This window comes from Doryrhamphus excisus, chromosome 23 (genome assembly GCF_030265055.1).
Source record: "Doryrhamphus excisus isolate RoL2022-K1 chromosome 23, RoL_Dexc_1.0, whole genome shotgun sequence".
Lineage (NCBI taxonomy): Eukaryota > Metazoa > Chordata > Actinopteri > Syngnathiformes > Syngnathidae > Doryrhamphus > Doryrhamphus excisus.
The window spans coordinates 12,492,042-12,512,485 of NC_080488.1; the positions used below are offsets into that span (position 1 = coordinate 12,492,042).

General features: G+C 40.1%; 1 protein-coding gene across 8 annotated transcripts in view; it reads left to right on the plus strand.

Moving 5' to 3' along the window:
* il1rapl2 (interleukin 1 receptor accessory protein-like 2) overlaps positions 1-20,444 on the plus strand; it is a 203,688-nt gene that overhangs the window by 150,241 nt on the left and 33,003 nt on the right. For all 8 annotated transcript variants that reach the window (XR_009120848.1, XM_058062861.1, XM_058062860.1 and 5 more), the window contains one exon: positions 94-247. Coding sequence is in view for 7 of the 8 variants with exons in the window: in XM_058062861.1 (XP_057918844.1) it covers positions 94-247 (154 nt within the window). In the remaining variant the exon portion in view is untranslated. The remainder of the gene's footprint in view (positions 1-93; positions 248-20,444) is intronic.

Consider the following 20,444-nt stretch of genomic DNA (forward strand, 5'->3'; position numbering starts at 1 on the left):
GTATGTGACATGCGCCAATAAAAATAAGACTTACCCGATCATCAATATCATTTGTTAGCCTCTTGATCAGTATGATATGTGTCCTGCTGTCAGGAATGTGAACGAGTGGAATGGAGAAGCTCTATCATAGTCAACAATACGCATATCTGGATCCCTGAAGTGGAGGAGGAGGACGGAGGAAATTACACCTGTGAATTACAGTATGGATCCAGACTGGTACGGAGGACCACACAACTCAAAGTCACAGGTAGGAGACGATGTGTTCTTGGGTGGATGAATGGATGAATGAAAGGTAGAGCGGGGGTCCCCATCCACCGGGCCATGGGGGACCTCAAAGTGTATTGTAAAACTGATGATGCCCTAAAGAATACTGTCACTGTTGCTGTCACAACATTTTGTGTATTCATGGAGTAGTGGATGACAATTAAGAGATTAATACAACCTCCACTTGTAAACAAGCACCTAGTCTTCATTGTAATGGTAATGGTTTTATTTCATTTGAACATGCATCAGATTCCAATTGAGTGCATCCCATAATCAGTTCCCAGTTCCACATGTCCAAAAGGAGTAGGAAGAAGCAAAGCTTATTAAATCCTGCCCCTCCATCTGGTACTTTTACAATCACTAACTGTTACATTTGTTCACTTCCTGCTTTCCTAACATAGTTTAAGTTTGTTTTTTTTTTATCACATACAAAGTATTGTTGTCAAAGTGGAACATCCACTGAGGTAAGTGATCAGCCTCAACAGTACTTTTGTAGACCCCATTTTGTGGACAAGGAGCACCCAAATCTTTTTTTTTTGTGTGTGTGTGAGGAGTACAAAACTCCCATACTTGGATTCCTGGCACGATTTGTGTACTTACCCGGTGCCTTTCCTCCCATTCCCAGTTAAAACGTACATTGTTTCAAGCTTCATTGGCTTTTGACTTAAGTCTGAGTTGGCAGTAACATCTGACTTCCATCTGCAGTTTTGCATAGTTTAAGTGTGTCTGGGCAGGGCAAGGATTGCAGTGCTGCGATTGAGTGCACACGTCTGGTTATGTTGTGTTGTTTTGTCGTGTGCATTCTCAATGCATTGTCTTTCAGCAGTTGCGGTACGCTGTGTTATATTCTGGAGTGCACACGTGCACTTGCTTAAATCCTGCCTTGTGTTGCTGTTTTGTTAAGGAGCATTAGCTTGGTCATCTAACAACTGATTGAGAGAAATACATTGGTTTTACCAAAATGCATGGTGACATATTTGTTACACAACTCATTAGCTACCAAAGACGTATTTCTTTCAACGCAACCACTCGCTCCCGAAAACGTATTTATCCGTCTTTTACTTCATTGCAAAGAAATGATGATGCAACTCTGCAATAGAAGAGAGCATGTTTGGTGCAGTTTTAAGCCTCTACTGAGCTCTACTGCTGTTTAACAAAAAATTGAAAAAGGTATACTTTTTTTTTGTGATGAAAGATGAGTGTAATTTTTCTATTGCAATAAACCAGGTATTCTGTGTGCCTTGAAAAATCAGTCAACATCATCAAAAGCAACCAGTACCAAGAAACCAAGAAGATAAAAAATGGCTGGGAATAATGAGTTTATTTATTTATGATTTTTTTTCCACCATATCTCTACATGTGGTTATATTGGACACAAACCAGACCCCACATGGTCAGGCTTAAAGTCTCAAGTTGGGGTAAATACACCAGTGGTCTAAGAACTAGGACAGGAGGGAACCATGGGAGGTCAAAAGAGGGAAAAAAAAACAGGATCACCTTCATGTTTCTATAAAAACACTCCAAGCTTTAGTTCCCGGAGAAAGCCTCGGAAATATCTCATATAACTATAACATCATATCTTTCACCACACAGGAATACAATGAAATACCAATAACAGCTTGTGTAAAGCAGGAAATGACAAAAGACAAAGTTTGTTGCTAACAAAAAAATATGTACATCCCCCACCTCGGCCATTCATCATAGTAACTGCATCACTGACACACGGGAGCCTAAGGCCAAAGATGTAAAACTACAATACTGCAATCAAGGAGAGCCGCTCACTGAATGAAGCTTGTCAGTCAACTTCATGGATCTTCTGTTGCTTAATGTTACGATGGACGATGCAGTTAATGTTCATCTTGGGTCCGCATGCCTTTAAAATCTCCATTGATGCTCCTTTCTACTTTTATGTAAATACTACGGATGAGGAAGTATCTGTATCTGTTCACCCAGTATCCATACTCTGAGTGGGTGGGGCCTAAATCTGTACATGATTTTAAGTATGAAATTAACATTGATTGATGAGAAGTTGATATAATTGTTTATTATTCATGTGTATGCGTGTGAAGTTGGTGAGTCATGGTAAATAATATGTCAGTCTTAACAGTATTTCTTCAAAATCACCGTGTTCAGTACTACAAGAGTACTGTACGACATTGCTCAATTCAAAATTATAGCTTAATGCATCTTGGGTTTGTGTTGTGTGTGTGTGTGTGTGTGTGTGTGTGTGTGTGTGTGTGTGTGTGTGTGTGTGTGTGTGCATGTGTTTCCAGCACTGGCACATCATCACACATCATTTCATGTCTTCATCTACAGCAACATTCATTCAATCTGACATTGTGATGCTTATAATTTTATCTTGGCCTTCGCCAATGATGTATGTTGGATGAATGAGCTTCTAAGACAACTGCCAATGTGTACAGCACCCAGAGTATGCATTTTCATCCCTGATACTTTAGTCGAGTGCACAGATTTTGAAAAGCGTTTTTAATCACTGGGCTTTCAACCTTAAATGGAGAATGAAGAACAGGCGCAGGCAGTTGCTGTTGCTCAGCCGTTGGCTATGATGTTGATTGTCGTTACAGCTCAAAGGCTGTTCTGGAAATAAATCCAAAGTTGTTCAACGTGTTCAGTTTGTCTCAGCCCTGATTTGCTTCATCCGAAGCATTCACTTGCAGCTTTTAATTACTGGTGCGCCTAAAGGAAGTGGGCTAATCTCTTATGTTTACAATGACGTTTCCTGTTGATTCCCCAAGAATATGTTTGACTCTGGAAATTAGAATATACGGGCGATGGCTGGGTTGACTGTCTTAGACTGCTGTTATTTATTAGTTGGAAACAGGATTTTCCAAATGTTTATAACTGTGTGATGGAGACCTTAGCAAGGTGTACACTTGATCATGTGATCATGAGTGGTGATTTGCATTCACAGTGGTATTGGTAATGGCATTGGACCTGTTTTTAAAGATGGAATTCTGTTTGGCTTACACTCAAGATCATCACCTGCAGATGCATCTCCATCTTCTGGATTTGGTGGCTCACTATTCCATTTAGCGCCAATGAAAATGGGCTGTAACAGTGAAAAGTGAAAATAAGTTGTATCCATACAACAAATGCTGATAATGTTTTTTTTTCATGAAGCGTCAAGATTTTTCACTTTATTCAGCAGTCCTTGAACACACCATTGTAGGGTCAGATGCAAAAGTGAAACTTATCGAGTCTATAACCCCGGGACTTCAGAAGACGCTTTGTTCTTCTCTTCCAACCACGATGCCCGCATCAGTTAACATCGCTCTAATTATTATGACAATGATTTATGATCCCAAAGGTCACATTTCATACATCAAAGGTCCATATTTCTTAGGTCGTGGGTCATGTGACTGAAATCAAAGGGCCGTAAGTCATAGACGGACACCTCACGAGTGATCTTGAGGTCAAAAGTATTTCATAGGTCATATTAAAAAAATATATAATAAAAAATAGAAAATATTTCATAGGTCATATTTATTAATTCATAAATCGCAACCACATGACAACCCCACGAGTTGAGTTATGACTTGTGAAAAATGTTATTACTTATGGCCTTATAATGTATGGGTCGTGACCTTTTACCTTTGGGTCATAAATCAGTGATCATAAATAAAATCGTGTCACTATTCTCTCTCCTGTCTTTTAGTTTTGTTATTCTTCCTGTGTTTCGCTTCTCTCACACGCCGACTCTTCACACTCTTCACACAATTGGACCCGTTTGTAATGAGCGTTAATGTGTATGTGTGTTTGACCTAGTTAGACACTCACCTCCTAATTCATTGGGAAATTGTCTCCCTTTTCCAGAGACGGACAAGCTTGAATGAGCTTAATACTCGATTGCTTTTTCTTGCTGTCTTCTCTGACAACACACACAAGGAGAGGACAAGAGACACACACCAATATTCTGTTGTTAGGCGTGTTTGTGAGGTTTATTTAAAAGTAAACGGCTCCAGGCTTATTCGCATCAGCATTTTAAAGATGCATGAAGCCCCCTTTTAATATTCGGCGTCAGGGTTTGCATCAAACTCCATGCTTCTTCAGTTTAGGGCCAAGCTGTATTTTTTTATGTTATTTTTCTGTGATGACACATTATTTGAATACATATTTTCCATCATAATGAATAACCTTCATTGAATAACAGTTTTTGTAATTGTTGCCTAAATACAAATACATTTTTTATGGTAAATTGCACATGTTAAGTAAAAAAAAAAAGGATATTGGAAAGAAAAATATGACTCAACCTAAAACAGAGGGGCTGCACGGTGGTCGAGTGGTGGTCGGAGGTTGAGTGATCAAGTGGTTAGCACACAGGCCTCACAGCTAGGAGACCCAAGTTCAATTCCACCCTCGGCCATCTCTGTGTGGAGTTTGCATGTTCTCCCCGTTCATGCGTGAGTTTTCTCCGGGTACTCCGGTTTCCTCCCACATTCCAAAAACATGCTAGGTTAATTGGCCACTCCAAATTGTCCATAGGTATGAATGTGAGTGTGAATGGTTGTTTGTCTACTATATGTGCCCTGGGATTGGCTGGCCACCAGTCCAGGGTGTACCCCACCTCTCGCCCGGAGACAGCTGGGATAGGCTCCAGCACCTTCGTGAGGATAAGCGGTAGAAAATGAATGAATGAACCTACAACAGCTAAATAATACACTACACTAATCGCTTGTCACTTTGCACTTTGAATTTCACATCTTCACCCTATTCTCCTTAAAAACCCGTGTATCCATGTGGTTGAGAGGCCAAAGCACATAGAAAAATATGTTTTTTAAAATATCCATATTTGTGCGAACAAGGCCTTGGTTGTCGCTCCGGAGTACAAGTGGCAGGACCTGCCAAACCATGGAAAAAAGTACCACCTATAGTCCGAAAAATACAGTACTTGTTTTACTTTAGTCAATGCCGTGTGAATATTGAGTTGAGGTGAATCGAGTTCTCTTATGTTTTTGGTTTTCACAGATTTAAACATGATTGAACATAATTCAGCCACTGGTCTGGAAAACAGGAGTCAAGGGACTGATTATGTATAGACGTATACACACACGTACACGAGATTTATTTATACATCGATGTTGAAGACACAAACATGTTTTTTTTTCCACCTTCTTACCACGCAAACACACATGCACACACACACTCATCTCACAGAGGTCTGGTTAATTGCATTAGGCACCCTTCAAATGCAGACCCTTCTGTCTCTCACACATCGATACCTCTGCAAGGAAGCAAAGCAAAGAACCACAACAAAAAGTGAAGCACAACATGTTTTTGGGGAATAAGCGTGAAACAATTATGCAAATGGTTCAAGTAAGGTTTGTTACACAAGACTGAATAACAAATGTTGTTGACCCCAGGTGAACTTCGACAAACTTTATGTGGACATTTCATTGCCTGTTTGCTTCCTTTAGAAAAAAAACATCATGCATAGAATTAATTTAACAAACTCCAACCATCCCTTCATCTTTCAATTTTTTCCACTTATCTGGGTCGGCAGTCTCCGTAAGGAAGCCCAGACTCCCAGTTCCTCAGCCACCTTTGCCAGTTCTATCAGGGGGACACTGAGGTGTTCCCAGAGACAAAATTCATCCACGATCTTTCAGTCACTACCCAAAACTTATGACCATAAGTAAGAGCTTTGCCTTCTGAATTGGCTCTCACTTGACCACAATGGTTCATTTATCATTGGTTCAACAGGACCTAACTTCACTTGCTTCAAAACGGGCTAAGAATGGAATGCAAGTCATGCAACTTTGTTTGGAATGTTTGTAGTTTCTCAAACTCTGCTTCCAACTTGCCTTTTTTGACGTTTTAGCCTAAAAACTGATGTAAAATGGGACTGAAGCTGACTTATCATCATGTAAGGGTGCAGCCGTGTTGTTGCCGTTTGCGTCAGGCCTGTCAGAAAATGATCCGACAGAAAAAGACTCTCCATAAAAAGAAGAGATAAACAACAAACATCAGAGAGCATACATAGTAAATTGTCTGTGTAGGCACTGATGTTTGAAGGAAATGTTAAAAATGTATATTTTCATCATTGAAGTAGAAAGGCGATACCAACCGAAGGTATGTCAAATCATGTGAGCAGCTACTGCTAATGTCGATATCGGTGTCATAAATGAAGTGCTGGACAATATCAGTGTATTGGATATCAGTATATTTAGCCAACTGATAATACAAATTACATAACAAACATTCAGTAAATGTAGGATAGTTTGGGAAAAATACAAATAAAATCATTCAAAATGCAATTGGAGTGTGATCCAATGGCAGATTACTATCACTGTCCTTCTCCATTGGAAAAACCTCCCCCAAGCTATGTGGCTTTTCAACACAACAGAGGGGGAGCGATATAAACGCCACTTATTATGTAATTGTGTAATATTGCAGTAGAAATTTGGAGTGTTCCGTATTTCCGTTCTATTTCTTATCTCTCCTGTCTTGCCTTGGTGGTTTTATTTTGAAGTGAGTACGTTTATTATGACATGTTTGCAGGCCTGCTTTTCTCTTGAAGATCAATAAAGTGGGTATCTGATTACCCTTACACTGAGTGAAAAGTAAAGACGTCGGTGAGAGTGGGGGTGGGGGGGCTTGAAATAGAGAGGAGAGGTGGAGATGAAATGTGACATAGGTCATTAAGCTGGACTTAATGAAGCCTGTTTGCCTTGATAACCACCCATTTCATTAACTGCTCCTTCGCAACGCTCACCACTGCAACATGCTACTAAGGAGTGAGACATTAGGTTAGATGAGTATGTGAATAATGAGCCGTCAATTAATTGGAGACAATTACAAGTACCCCTTACTGCCTTCATCTTGCCCCCCGTCTCTGGCATCCTTTTGACTTGGCCTTGTAAACTGACTCCATGAAGCATAAAGTTAACTTAGAGTTAATTGTGTGGGAACAACCTGTAACCTAATTCATTTATGGGAATATGTGATTCATCAAACAATATTTATGACACATTAACTTTTCAGCAGACAATATTATAGAAGCGCGTACGATAAATTGTCTTGGTTCCACATTGTAGTTTAATAAGAAAAACAAGCTGTGAAAACAAGTCGTATTTATTGGGGAAACACTAATAAAGACCGAGCATGAAGCTTGAAGCATAGTGCTGCATATTGGAAATTTAACAGCATCTTTTTGATTGGAAATGATGTGGCACTTTATTATACATTTGCAAAGGGGTCGGGCAGCATACAAAGTGCATGGAGGTCTGCAGATGTCTGGCCAAGAGGCCTTCTCAGGAAGCAATCCTTATCCTCCATTGCGTGCAACTGTATTACATCATAAAAGAAACAAATCACTTCTAGGTGCCAGAAATGAGATAATGGGCTCTAATTTTGTGGCACAGTGCAATGTGGCGGAACGTGGCGCACCCCACACAGTGGTAATTTGATCCAGCGCACCGCTGCGCTGAGATGGGCGTGGCGGCACACCAAGAGAGGTGTCCACATTTTCAGCATATGCCATCAAAGGTTATGCTATTTGGTGACGACACAGCATGAATGCAAGTGGATCACAAACACGATGCTTGGATTAGCCTGCTGCTGTGTTTAATGTGACTGTCAGGAAGAGAGGTGGTTTCTGATGTGCAGTCCAGTGGGCCCGGTGCATTTAAAGACAATGAGAAGCGTCCGTTTGCTTGGTTAAGATTACACTCAGCTGTGTTAAACTCTCTCTATTGCTCTCTCTCTGTCAACTACACACACACACACACACACACACACACACACACACGTGTGCATGTATGTGCGTGTGTAGTTGTTGTTGCTCTCTCAGCTGCTCTCATCCACATGTTGTTTTCCACCAGTGTGTCAGACACTGAGGATGAGGAATTCTGACACCTTTTCAATAAACTGCCAGTTTGATCCACATTTGTCCACACTACAGTGAGCAAGACAACAAACCCAGCAAAGCCAGAAGCAGCAAATACTGAAATATGTACTCGGTATGTGACATAGGTCAATGTCTATCAATGTACATGACTCAAGTCTTTATCTTTTTACCCGGTAGATGATGACTTCACACAGTAGAATTAAACAAGCACAATGCTTTCCATGATGAAATGCTGAATAAATAATGATAATATGACTAATTAATCTGAGCCTGAATAAATGATCCCAAAGGACAGTCTTGGTAAAAATATTACACAGAACACATTTAGAAATTTGCCATTTCCCTGCCATATGACTGCCATATAGCAGGAGTCAAAACTCCATCAGTAAATAAGTCTTGAACTTTAGACCCTTCACAGACTGTGATACTAATTAGTCTCCATCAGTCCAAATGTTTTTAGCAGTTATAGCTCACATTTAACTGATTCTTAACCGTGACCCGACTGCAGACAGTTTCAATCTGTCAATCTGTTGGGATGACATTCTCTGTGTGGCAGGTCTGGCAAAAAGTCATTCCAGACAATTTAGGTTCTGTGTGAATAATTCCAAATTTCCATCCAAGAAGCGTCATCAAGATTGTGTGATTTTGATTGGAAACATTGGAAGCTCTGTTGGTTGTTAAACCGCTCCGGATGGTCCAACTCAACCTGAACATGTACTAACACTAGGCGGTGATCTACAAGAGCTACTTGGTTCAATGTTTTAATAATAATAACATCTAACAAGGCTAAGGATTGACCTTTGTCTTCAGACGAGGCCAGTCGCTTATTCTGCAAAATCAACCTATGATGAATTACATTATGCTGTGTTTATTTCATAATTTGTTGGCCCATCTCCATCCCTTTGGCCTCTTTGGTTGTTTGGGTTTTTTCCCCATCTTTATCAATTATAAATTGAGGGCCCCTAAACATGTTGGCTACAAGCATCTTAAATACAGGTTATGAATAAACCAATAAGAAGAAACTCCCAAAAGTGATATATCCAAAAACTTGGAAAGACCAATATTAAGGTGGTGGGAGGTGAGTCCTTTATTGGACACGATATAACCCAAATCTCTCGTCTAATAGACCAGTGGACGACAAGATCCTCAGGGGGAGAAAGTAGTGAGAGTAAATGATGCTTTGTTTTTGTTGTCTTTTTTTTTTCCCTTAACAATTCAATAACTCCTCTTCGTCCCCAGCAGAGGTATTGTTTTCATTTTAGAGGTGACCAAATCGGGTATCTATGGCCAGTGACATAATAAATTGCCACAGTGAGCTTCCAGGAAAGTCGGGCCGCTGTAATGCATTGCATGAAATAGTCATTCCTTGCCACACAAAATATATTGAAAGACATCATCAACTACTAGGCATCAGTAATGTCAATCCATGGATGGCAGATTAATTTTAAGACCGGCTGTCCTGTATATCAACCAAGTGACAAACGTCATCGTGAGGATGGATGATAACCTGATGTTATTTTGTCATGCGATCAACCTACATTACGTTGGAAATACAACGAGCAACTTCCCAATACTTAAGGTGTCTACTATATTAAGTAATATGAGTATAACGGTGACTATAGGGGTGTTATTGAATGTTCTCTAATAATGTTAAACAACTGTTTTTACAAGGTCATAAGCAGTTTTTTATGCTCTAAATACCAAAACATTCAATTTATGAACAATCAGTCCTACTTCCTGGAAATTGATGATGATTTCTGATGAAACAGTATGATTATTGCACAGGTGTGCCTCAGGGTACCAATGATAAAAAGCCACTCTGTAATGTGCAGTTTGATCAAACAGCACAAACAAATGTTTTAGATCTTTGACTTCGACAAAAGTATTTTTTCAGTGTGCATAACGTGTGTAACGTACTGGGGAGATTTAAATGCAATTGCAGATAGACGCCACTTTTTCAAGATCACACAATTCATAGAGTGGCCTTTCAGACTGTCGTGTGTGTTTAAGACTGCTGGATTGAATTTAAAGTATTAATATATGGCATTAATAAGTGTCAGGGTAAAGAGCTAGCAGAGCCTCTGGCTTAGTTGTAATACTCATTCAGAATGAGAAAACAGTCTTCAAAGGTTATGCTCAGTCAGTGAAGGTTGTACATGATAGTTTTGTCATAATTCCTCAACATTTCCATTTCATATCCCCAGACATTTATTAATGGTGTCATTCATTATGGCCGACTGGCTACGGCTGCCGCCTCACAGTGAGAAATCTCGACCAAAATAATCATGGAAAACTGGGGTGGCCGGAGAGTGACCCCTGGGCCCCCCATAGCTACGCCACTGATGACAATTTACAGATTTACCAATCTGTAATATGTGATGTAAACCGAAGTGAAACATACGTATGTTCAAATCCAATGCAACCATTACGATGGCCAAATGAACTGCATATTTACGTTAGGCTAGAGAAATGCTGGTCCTTGGTTGATTCCATGAATGCGTTGAAAGTGGAGGAAATACCAGTCCCTCATAACAGCCACTTTTACACATTCGTATGTTAATATTGGGAATATAAAGTGTTCAGAACCATGCTTCCAGGCATGTAATTAATCATGTAGTCAAACTCATTTTCTTTTGAGTGGATTGAATTCCCTCCAAGGCAATCTAATCATTTAGGAAGATTTTTTTTTTTTTTTTTTTTATGAATGCTGCTCATTTTCCTGTGATACCAGTTATGCTAAATACTATTGTGGCAATAGCTGGCATATAGCTCAATAAAAACAAAAGAAAGTCAGTTGAAACAATTTTGTGATTATATGTCCAGGATCTTCAAGCCAAATGTGCATAAAGGAATAAAATGACTTTGTACAAACAAGATTTACTGGGAATCATCAGCATATGATTTTGTTTCCTCACTGATCCATCCCATTTCCCTCCCATTGCATCCCTCGCTTGGTGTCTTCACCTGCCTTCTCTTGCCTCTCTGTCCCCTGCGGCGCTCCTCTGCAACTGTCTTATTCCCCGTTTTTCCCTTCCATCATATCATCCATCTCGGAGTGAGGACAGATAAATGTTGGACAGATGTTATGTAGACGTCTCGCCCTGGGTTGCTTGATTAAATAAGAGGGGTGTGTATTCAGCACTGTGTGTGTGTGTGTGTGTGTGTGTGTGTGTGCCGCCTTAGGTGGCTACAACTACAGGAAACTAGGGGAAATATGGAATGCCCCAAGTTGTTTCCACTACATGCCTTTGCTTTACACAGCTGCTGCTGCATGTGTGTGTGTGTGTGTCAGCAAGAGAGGCTGTTTTCTAGTTAGTGCTCAGAGCAAAAAAAGCCTCCCCATATGGGGTGATTTCATGATGCATATAGTACATAAAGTATTGTACATCTACTGTATGTAGGAGTTATGTATGCATGGCAAGCCCGTACGGACACTTCTCCATTGGAAAGTTACCCAGCATGCTCTGCAGGTTATTGTTTTGCATGGATATGACTATTATTTTGATGCCCTCATCATCTGTGTGATGCTACATTGTGTGTTTCACATGTTATGTTTGGTTGCACCGTGAGGAAGGATTGCGGGTTGATGACCCGAGCCACCAGCTGAAGAGCAAACAAATTGAACAGTAAAATGAACAGTAAAAGTACTTGATGGATGAAGTCTGGAGTCTGGACATTGTGTGTTGGGTTGCATCCTTTTCACATTACTACAGTACATAAAAATAAATGAAAGTTTTTTTTTTATTGTGGAAGATTGACAGGAAGCCATACCGTAGACTGTATTGGGATCTTCACCCATCACACCTGTAGGAACTGAAAACGAGTAAAGATAGGGATCTATCCCTATTGTGAATACTCATTGTAATTTCAGAAATTAAAATGAAAAAATGTGGAACGTTTGGATTTGATTTATTACTTGATTAAAAGTGTATGACAGTGTACTTTGTCCTCTCTAAGCGACATTTATTTTCATCATTGCCGACTGTCTAAATGACAGTCTGCTGTCTATCCTTTGAGCAACGTTAAGTAATATCGGAAAGGGTCCTGAGGGCGAATTCATTTAATTAATTTTGCAACCTTAATTTCCCAATACACCCGAGCGAAGAACAAAAATTCTATTAACACACATCAAAAATGACTTACAGTAATGCAATACACTGGAGGCCATAGTCAGGATATGACTATGTACATGCATACAGTATTCATGTGTGTAGAATAACAATGTCTTTTATTAATGCATTCATGCACGTTTAATATTCATGCTTTCATTAAAGCCCAATGCTTGTTTGAAAATCCCTTTTACCATAACACACACACACACACACACACACACACACACACACACACTATGTTTTATTGGCAGTATAGTTGGAAATGTTTTGTTAATTACTTTACTTAACCTGATTCGATCTCTACTGAAGGCAGAATTAACCACAGCTTAGCGTCCGGGTGTGTCGGTACGTGCGTACGTGTGCCCGCAAGATATTGGATCTCAGAGCGTTTTACATCTATGTTTGCATTTTCCCTCGACACATAGCACTGCCACTGACCCCTATTTAAAGAGTATTAATAGGCAAGCTAAACGTCTACTGTGGAAAAAGGAGCGCTCAGAGCCAAAACTAATTCTCTATAATGTGTGTTCTTTTGAAATGTGCAGGTTATCTGAGCTTGCTTCGGGCTCAAACTGAGATTTTCCTCAAATAGATGAGCACCTTATCTGTGTTAGAATGTTGCTACTAAAGCTTGAGACCAGGATGATCCCATCGTGTGTTTACAAGCCCACGCGTTGTTTCCGTGGGCCAACGTGAAATGTGGAATATCACATCAGAGCTGCCACTTATTGATTTGGAATTCTATGCGTCTTATGGACTTGATTTCCCCACAATCGATACTCATGACTCGTGCTTTCTAAAAGTTTGCCTTGTGGTTTTTGTGTTACTGGCCAGAGCAACACGTTTCACAGAGGAGGGGGGGGGCAACATTTAACATTTGTTTCTTGGTTCATGCCATCGACCCACACTACCTTCGTTATCGGCCGCTAGCTCACGCGATAACAAAATGGGCACCCCTGGAGTAGAATATGACCGACCACGCCATTAAAAAGTGTAGTTACTGTACAGCATGCCATAAACCCATAGACGGCTCCAAGGTTAGACTTTGAAAAACCCTCAGATGCTGTACATTAAAACTCTTCAGTGCAACTTGGATTTGTAGTAAACCATTCTTCGTACCAACTAATGGTATGTTTTATTGTTCACATCAAATATGTGGACAGTTCACCACACCATGAAGGAAGTCGGAATATCCGGAGAAAACCTACGCCTCCGAGGGACACTTTGTAAACTCCAGGCTAAAGATGTTCCAATAGGGATTCAAACTCAGATTTCTAGACTGTGGGGCCTGACGTGTTAACCATTTGGAATTTTATAGCACAGTGACTTTAAAAACACATCCCAGGTACCGTAATTATCCATGAACTTGAAAGTCGGTATTGCACTTTTGGTTTTAGTCTTGATGGAAGTAAGTTGTCATCAATATGACCATGCACATAAACACAAATATGGTTCTCAAAAAAAAAAGTGGAGTAACAGGTCAGCGTTGGCGAAGGTTTAAGCTCTACTGAAAGCTATTCTAATTATGTTTGACCTGCTCCTTCTCCTGCTCTTGTATTAGCTCTCATTAGATCCTCTCTCTTTTCACAATATGCAGAGCCTCTGAGGCGTGTGGGAATGTATACACTGTACTCCATAATGATGTTATACCATGGGACTACACAAGTACTATCCATAACAGAGTGATATAACCATTAGCCAGTGGTGTGTACTGTATATCATTCCGTTTACATCGTGAAGCTGCTGGTGACTCACTGTATTGCGTCAAGCTGTTTAGTTTTTTTTTTTGCGTTCCCATAGCTTGAATAATCCAAACACACAAAGAAGGGATTTACATTCATCCGCCTGAGATTGTTTCTCAGCATTGCAGTGGAATTAAACTGCATCGCAACACTACTGTTAGTGTTGACCAGTCGGTTTTAAATGCGTGGATTTTGGTATGTTACACCCCCGTTGCATCATTACTCGGTTCTTCCATTACAGGGCATAATGTTTGCATTCCCACATATTGTACCTTTGTCATATAATCCCTCGAGTACTTGATTATAGTCCTTCCATGCGTACCATGTCTATTCATTTTCTATACCACTTGCCTTCTTGGTTGTGCCCACCCACTTCAGGCGAAAGGCGGACTGTCAATCACAGGGCATGTACAGTATGTACAGTATATAGACAGACGGCAATTCACACCTTCAACTGGATCCATGTCTCTTATGTCAAAGTCAGGCAAGGGGTAAACGACTTGGCGAGCTCTCGAGATATGGTTGTGAACTAGGCTGGACTAGACGGTCTAGGCCGGACTATTTAGTCTTGAGCAGTCTAGATCAGAGCTGTCCTATCTGTCCTATCTACTGTGAAAAAGGTCAGTAAGGATAATTCATAATGCTGCCTACAGTCTTGAAGGGCCTTGAACCAGTCATGATGTGATGATGTGCTATATATATATATATATATATATATATATATATATATATATATATATATATATATATATATATGTTCAAATGAAATAAAACCATTACCATTACCATGACCAAAATGCAAATAATTAGTGTGTGGTGATTTATTCCTCTATGAAGTAAGCATCTTTGTTAATTGTTCTCTAGGTGGTGGTAGGGGGCCACGATATTGCCAAGTGGTCACTCAGACCCCCCCCCCACACCAGCCTGATCTGCAATATGTTCAACTTGGCTTGTCTGTTAACATTTGTTATCTGGGGCGCACCTCAGAGACGTAAACATGCCTTATGCTTTTCTGGCCGTTGGCCCCATGGTGATACTTTTTAGTCATTTCCATTATCCACATGACCACAAACAATGGACACACATCCCGTATGAGTTTTAACCAAGCAGTGATGATGTGCATTCATGAACATGTTAATGTAACATATAGGATAGATTATGGAGGGGTAGAGAGTCCGTGGGGATCCTAGGCCTTGTTCACGAGGCGTGTGGCGGACAGAAAGAAAGTCTTGTTATGGCGTGAGGTTCTGGTCCTGATAGGCCAAAGACTCCTGCCAAAGAGGAGTGATTGGAAAAGTTTGTGACCGGGACAGCAGGGGGGGTCAGCCGCAATCTTATTTGCGTGCTTCGGAGTCTTGGAGGCGTACGGGTCATGGATGGAAGGCAGATTGCAGCTCATCAACTTCTTGGCGGAGCGGATCATATGCTGGAGTCTACCCTGTCTTTGGGTGAAACAATATGCTGGGATATTTCGGGGCAGGAAATGTTTGTTTTTTCATGCAATGTTCTTTGCAGTGGACAATGGTATTTTTGGACTACTTTTTAAGGTATCCATGTTGGTGATATTATGAATATATGCTGTAAGGAGCAGGTTTTTGGACAGGGGGAGTGGGTACACACATGCATTGTGTATCTAATGCATTTGTTGCATCAACCATCTTCATCATTTTATATTAAAGTGTAGTAGAGGACACTGGATAAATGCGCTCCGTCCTGTTCCAAAAGCACCTTTAAGTATTGATTAAACACTAAATTTCTACCTTTGGTCAGAATGTAAGCCATTATGGAAAGACAGATCTTCTGTTTTATTGGACGAACCCCAACAAATGACATATCGCTGCAAAGCCCATGATGTCCTCTTCACAGCTTAACCCATTTTATTCTTGTAGAGTGTTTTGCATTTCAAAGAAGGCTGTGAAATACTTGATACCTTCCAGAGGACACACATGCATTACCGCGTCTCAGGAGAATTATAGACGGATATATTATCAAACATTGTTTTGAAGGCACACACATTCCAAACAATCGCGTACAAGCAGTAGCATTCATCGTATCGTTCATTATGTATTCAGATGTGGATTGTACATTTTTCCGTTGAGGTTGTTGGAAGGCATTCCACACACATACTAGATTACAACTGATGTAAAATTTCATTTTTAAGTGATAGACCAAAGACAGATGGCTGACACAGGACCGCCAGCATTGATTCTACAGAGAACGATCCATAAAGGTACAGTAGAATAAATGGGAGAAGATAAACCATTACTACAGGCGGGCGGTGTCATTTTGTATGAGCGAGAGAGACTGGCTATTATCATCTTAAGAGGCCAAGTTTGACTTCAGCCAGTTTGTGAATGAGTTTGGCTGCATTACACTCCAGCCAGGTTTGGCCTGGCTGTAAAGACAACAGAAAAACTGGTTGAGGTCCAGGAGCTCAAAGGACTCTCTGTGTGCCACCGCTATGGAGTAGTGACAAGTTTACCTTCTCTCCCGGCCAGAAAAGTTACAGCAAACTTTGTGTGACACACATACAACTACTGCCAAAATGTACAACCTCAGCCCCACTGGCATCATTCCATGTCATGTAATAATCATTTATGAATACATGATGCTAAATTAACAATACAAATAATACAACAATGTCTATTTACATGACAAGTAAAGGTTGCACAACTGGGGTTGCGCGTCAGGTCTTCAGCATCAATGGGAACCACAATGGAAACGAGGAATCAGAACCGGGATCCTTCAAATTCAAAGAGTTTTCTTTTAAATAATTTTTACATGAAATTGCAAAGGAGGAAACCTGAAATGTGCGGCATTCATATTCATAGATGTACCCTGTAATCATATGCTCAAAGAGAGACAGTCAACTCAATTGTATGAATAGATTTAAAAAAACATTATTGCTCTTGTTTTTATTACAGCTGATATGATTTAGCAGAGTATGTTTTTAACATAATTAATACTTAAAATGAGCTTGAATAAGCTCTGCTAATGAATGTATTCACTTCAGGGAAGGAACATGCACGGTCCCAAATCTCATTGAGTGCAATTCTGGAGTTTAGAGCACCCCTGCAGGTGAGACTAAGTTTGGACTTGATATATTGTGAAAAGATCCCACAGGGAGCCTGTTGGGAATTGGGAATGCTCATCATGCAGCTGTCAGATCATTCCTTTAACGCCATCACTCCCAACCAAAGGATGGAGGAAGCTGTCGTCTTAAACGAAATCAGGACATGGCATCTTGATGTATGAAGCATCACTCGAGTCTCGGAGCCTCTCCAAATCCCCACATCATGATCACAACTTGTGGGCGGAGGATGGCGCTTGATAAAAGGACAACAACTTGACTTTTTGAGTTAAACAAGCCTTCCTCTTCCCCTGGCAGCGCCTCTCAGAGTACTGCAATGTACAGGTAGTACCTGACCGTGCAGTACAGGTAGTACCTGTAGTACGTGCAGTATGGCATCTCTTTTGTGTCAGTTACTGTACTCAGAGTATCTGCGTGTATAATTTAACTTTAACTTGGACAGGCAGTTTAATGTGTGTAGATGTTATCAGTCTAGTTTTATACATATTATTGTTATTATGATTGAATATATAGATACAGTCTAATAGCTTGGTGCATTTTCACTCTCTAAAATCTTTGTGTTGTAACATTGTAATGTTGCAAGATTTTCTGACACAAAGTCTTGTGACACCCAGAGTTAGAGGGTTTGAGGTTGAGGGTTTTATTTTATTTTATTTTATTTTATTTTATTTTATTTTATTTTATTTTATTTTATTTTATTTTATTTTATTTTATTTTATTTTATTTTATTTTATTTTATTTTATTTTATTTTATTTTATTTTATTTTCAACAAATTTATTGGCCAAAAAGATGATTTGTCACAATCCCAATTCCTCTTTATGCGTTCCGAATGTGTAAATATTTTAAAAATTAATAGAAATTTATATAAATGTGTCTCCATGCTGCAGAACTACATCTCTTTTTTTCAATTGTAGAAAAGGAAAACATACACAAGCATTACCTTTGTAAAACAGGTTTATGGTCAACAAGATTTACCACTTTGTCTTTGCGCGACTCTTAATATTTAAATATATATTTCATATTTAGGGATATCCAAAGTGTGGTCCGCGGGCCATTTGGTCACCACTTTTTCATGGGAACGAGAAAAAAAGAGAAAAAAAATAAAGTTGTACAGGAAATGACAGCTCACTTACACACATACACAGTACACGTAAAGCTGATTAATAACTTCTCAATCCATGTTCATTTCAGACTTAATAATCTAAAACAAATAGAATACTGTACCGATGGATGATGACTGCATGGTCAGAATGGTACTGTACGTACGTGGCTGTTTCATTAATGACTATGACCTCACCGGGATGAGTATTTATGTGTGTCAAGCTGAAAGACTTCATCACTGTCTCTACCATTAGCATTGTTCCTAAACTCGCGCCTTCTCTTACTGTTTTTCTCAGTGTGTCAATGAAAACGGAATATGGGCCAGAGAGTGACAACGAATTGACTAATGACAGAAGGAACAAGCTCATTATTAAAGGCCTTATCACCTCTCAGCAGACATAGTAACACACATTCCCTCTCTCACACACACTCAGTCTGTGGCCATTTGTCATCATAATCTACATTTCAGAAGTAGTACTCTTAAACAATGTTTCCAAGGACTTTTGTAGGTTATAGGTTATGAATGAATCAGAACTATCAACAGTTATCGTTGAAGAAATGGAAAATTTCCATGTAAGTAAATGTATTATTACTTATGGGAAACATGTATTCAGTTAGAGTACGTTTTGGTTTGAGTCAGACCTTCTGGAATGTATTAATGACACTAACCAAGGTTCCACTGCACACATTGTCATTTCAAAGCAGCTGATCAAACGTTGTGGTTAGTATGTCTGCCTAAGTCTGGACTCGGACCTTCAATCATCATTATGGTTTGATATGTGCCTCCCGCCCGGGCTTGAACCACGGTCCTCACATCCCGAATAAATGGCAGTTGAGCAGCACTAGCCAGTAAGCTAACCCATTGTCCAACATAGCTGACTGTCAAGCATCAGGCAGTCAGGTTTAGAAAGATACGATGACTTACCTTGTTGCATGACAACATGACAGTTTTCCCAACTCCTCAATTTTGGGAAAGACGGCAGGGACGAGAGCGATGGCTCTCAGCTGCAGGTGCTAGAAAGATAATTAACTTCCTCCCCAAGCAAGCCTCTATTCATGAAATAGTGTTCCCATCCATGTTTTGGGACCAACGGTACGAAGGAGAGAGTCCTTCAACTGATTTCAATCTTTAAGAGTCTCAAACTATGCAATTTTTTTATGGTTTCAAGTATGTCGTGTGTTTTGTCTCATTTTCCTCTTGTACACACATCGCGTTGAGTTGTGCTACGGTAGCAAGCCTCTTGTGAGGATTACACACTTTGCATGAAGAAAGAAACACTTGAGATACACGGACACTTTGGCAGACCACACCCCCCCCAAGTCCAGAATCAGCCTGGCCATGATGCATGATGGGTATGTATTCAAACATTAACATTTACATGACAAATGTGCCTCTGGCATCAATTTGATTAAATCCTGTTATTGGTTACTTTGTCATTATGATATGTAAGTGAAGAAATACACACACACACACACACACACACACACACATACACACATGCACACACACCACAGAATTTGCCGTGGTGGACTGCGGTCCTTCCAGGCTAAACACATTCATTTTGGCTGACAACATTCATTGAATCGCCTCGTCCTCATTTCCTAGGTATTTCCTCTTTTTTTTTATTATTTGACCGGCTTTATCGCCATCTAATTTTCTTGTTCCTGCTTTGTGAGATGAATTTGAACATCTGCCGACGGAACATTTCAGCCTGCAACAGAGGCAGAGACCACTGGGGTCACAGCCAAATGGGCTGTCCATTGTTATGCTCTCAAGATCGATGTATCGAGAGACGATCATCAGCGGGCTGCCGTGGATTGCCGATTGCGTAATCACCATTTCTGTCTGCTCCAATTTGATTTGAAATCACACGAGCCTTTTCACACTTATGTCATCAAACCTTTCTATTACCATGTTCAGACTTTGGTCATTATAGTGTATAATCACACGATACGGACACAAGCCCTCGCGCCCTCGCCCCATACGCCCACACGCCCATACGCCCACACGGAATTAAAGGTCAGGCTAATGATTGACTGTTTTTACCCTGAAACTCTATGCTAGTCATTTTAGTTAGGATAACATTTTATTTATTGTAAGGTCTCACTTTACAATAAGGTACACAAAAACACAGTTGTTCACAGTAGTGAAGTAGTGAACTCTCAGTAGTAGTAACTACTGTTATTGATGAACTGATGATTGGATAGTTATTGAGGAACTATGGCGCATGTATTTAGAGTAGTTACTGAGGAACTAATGAAGAAC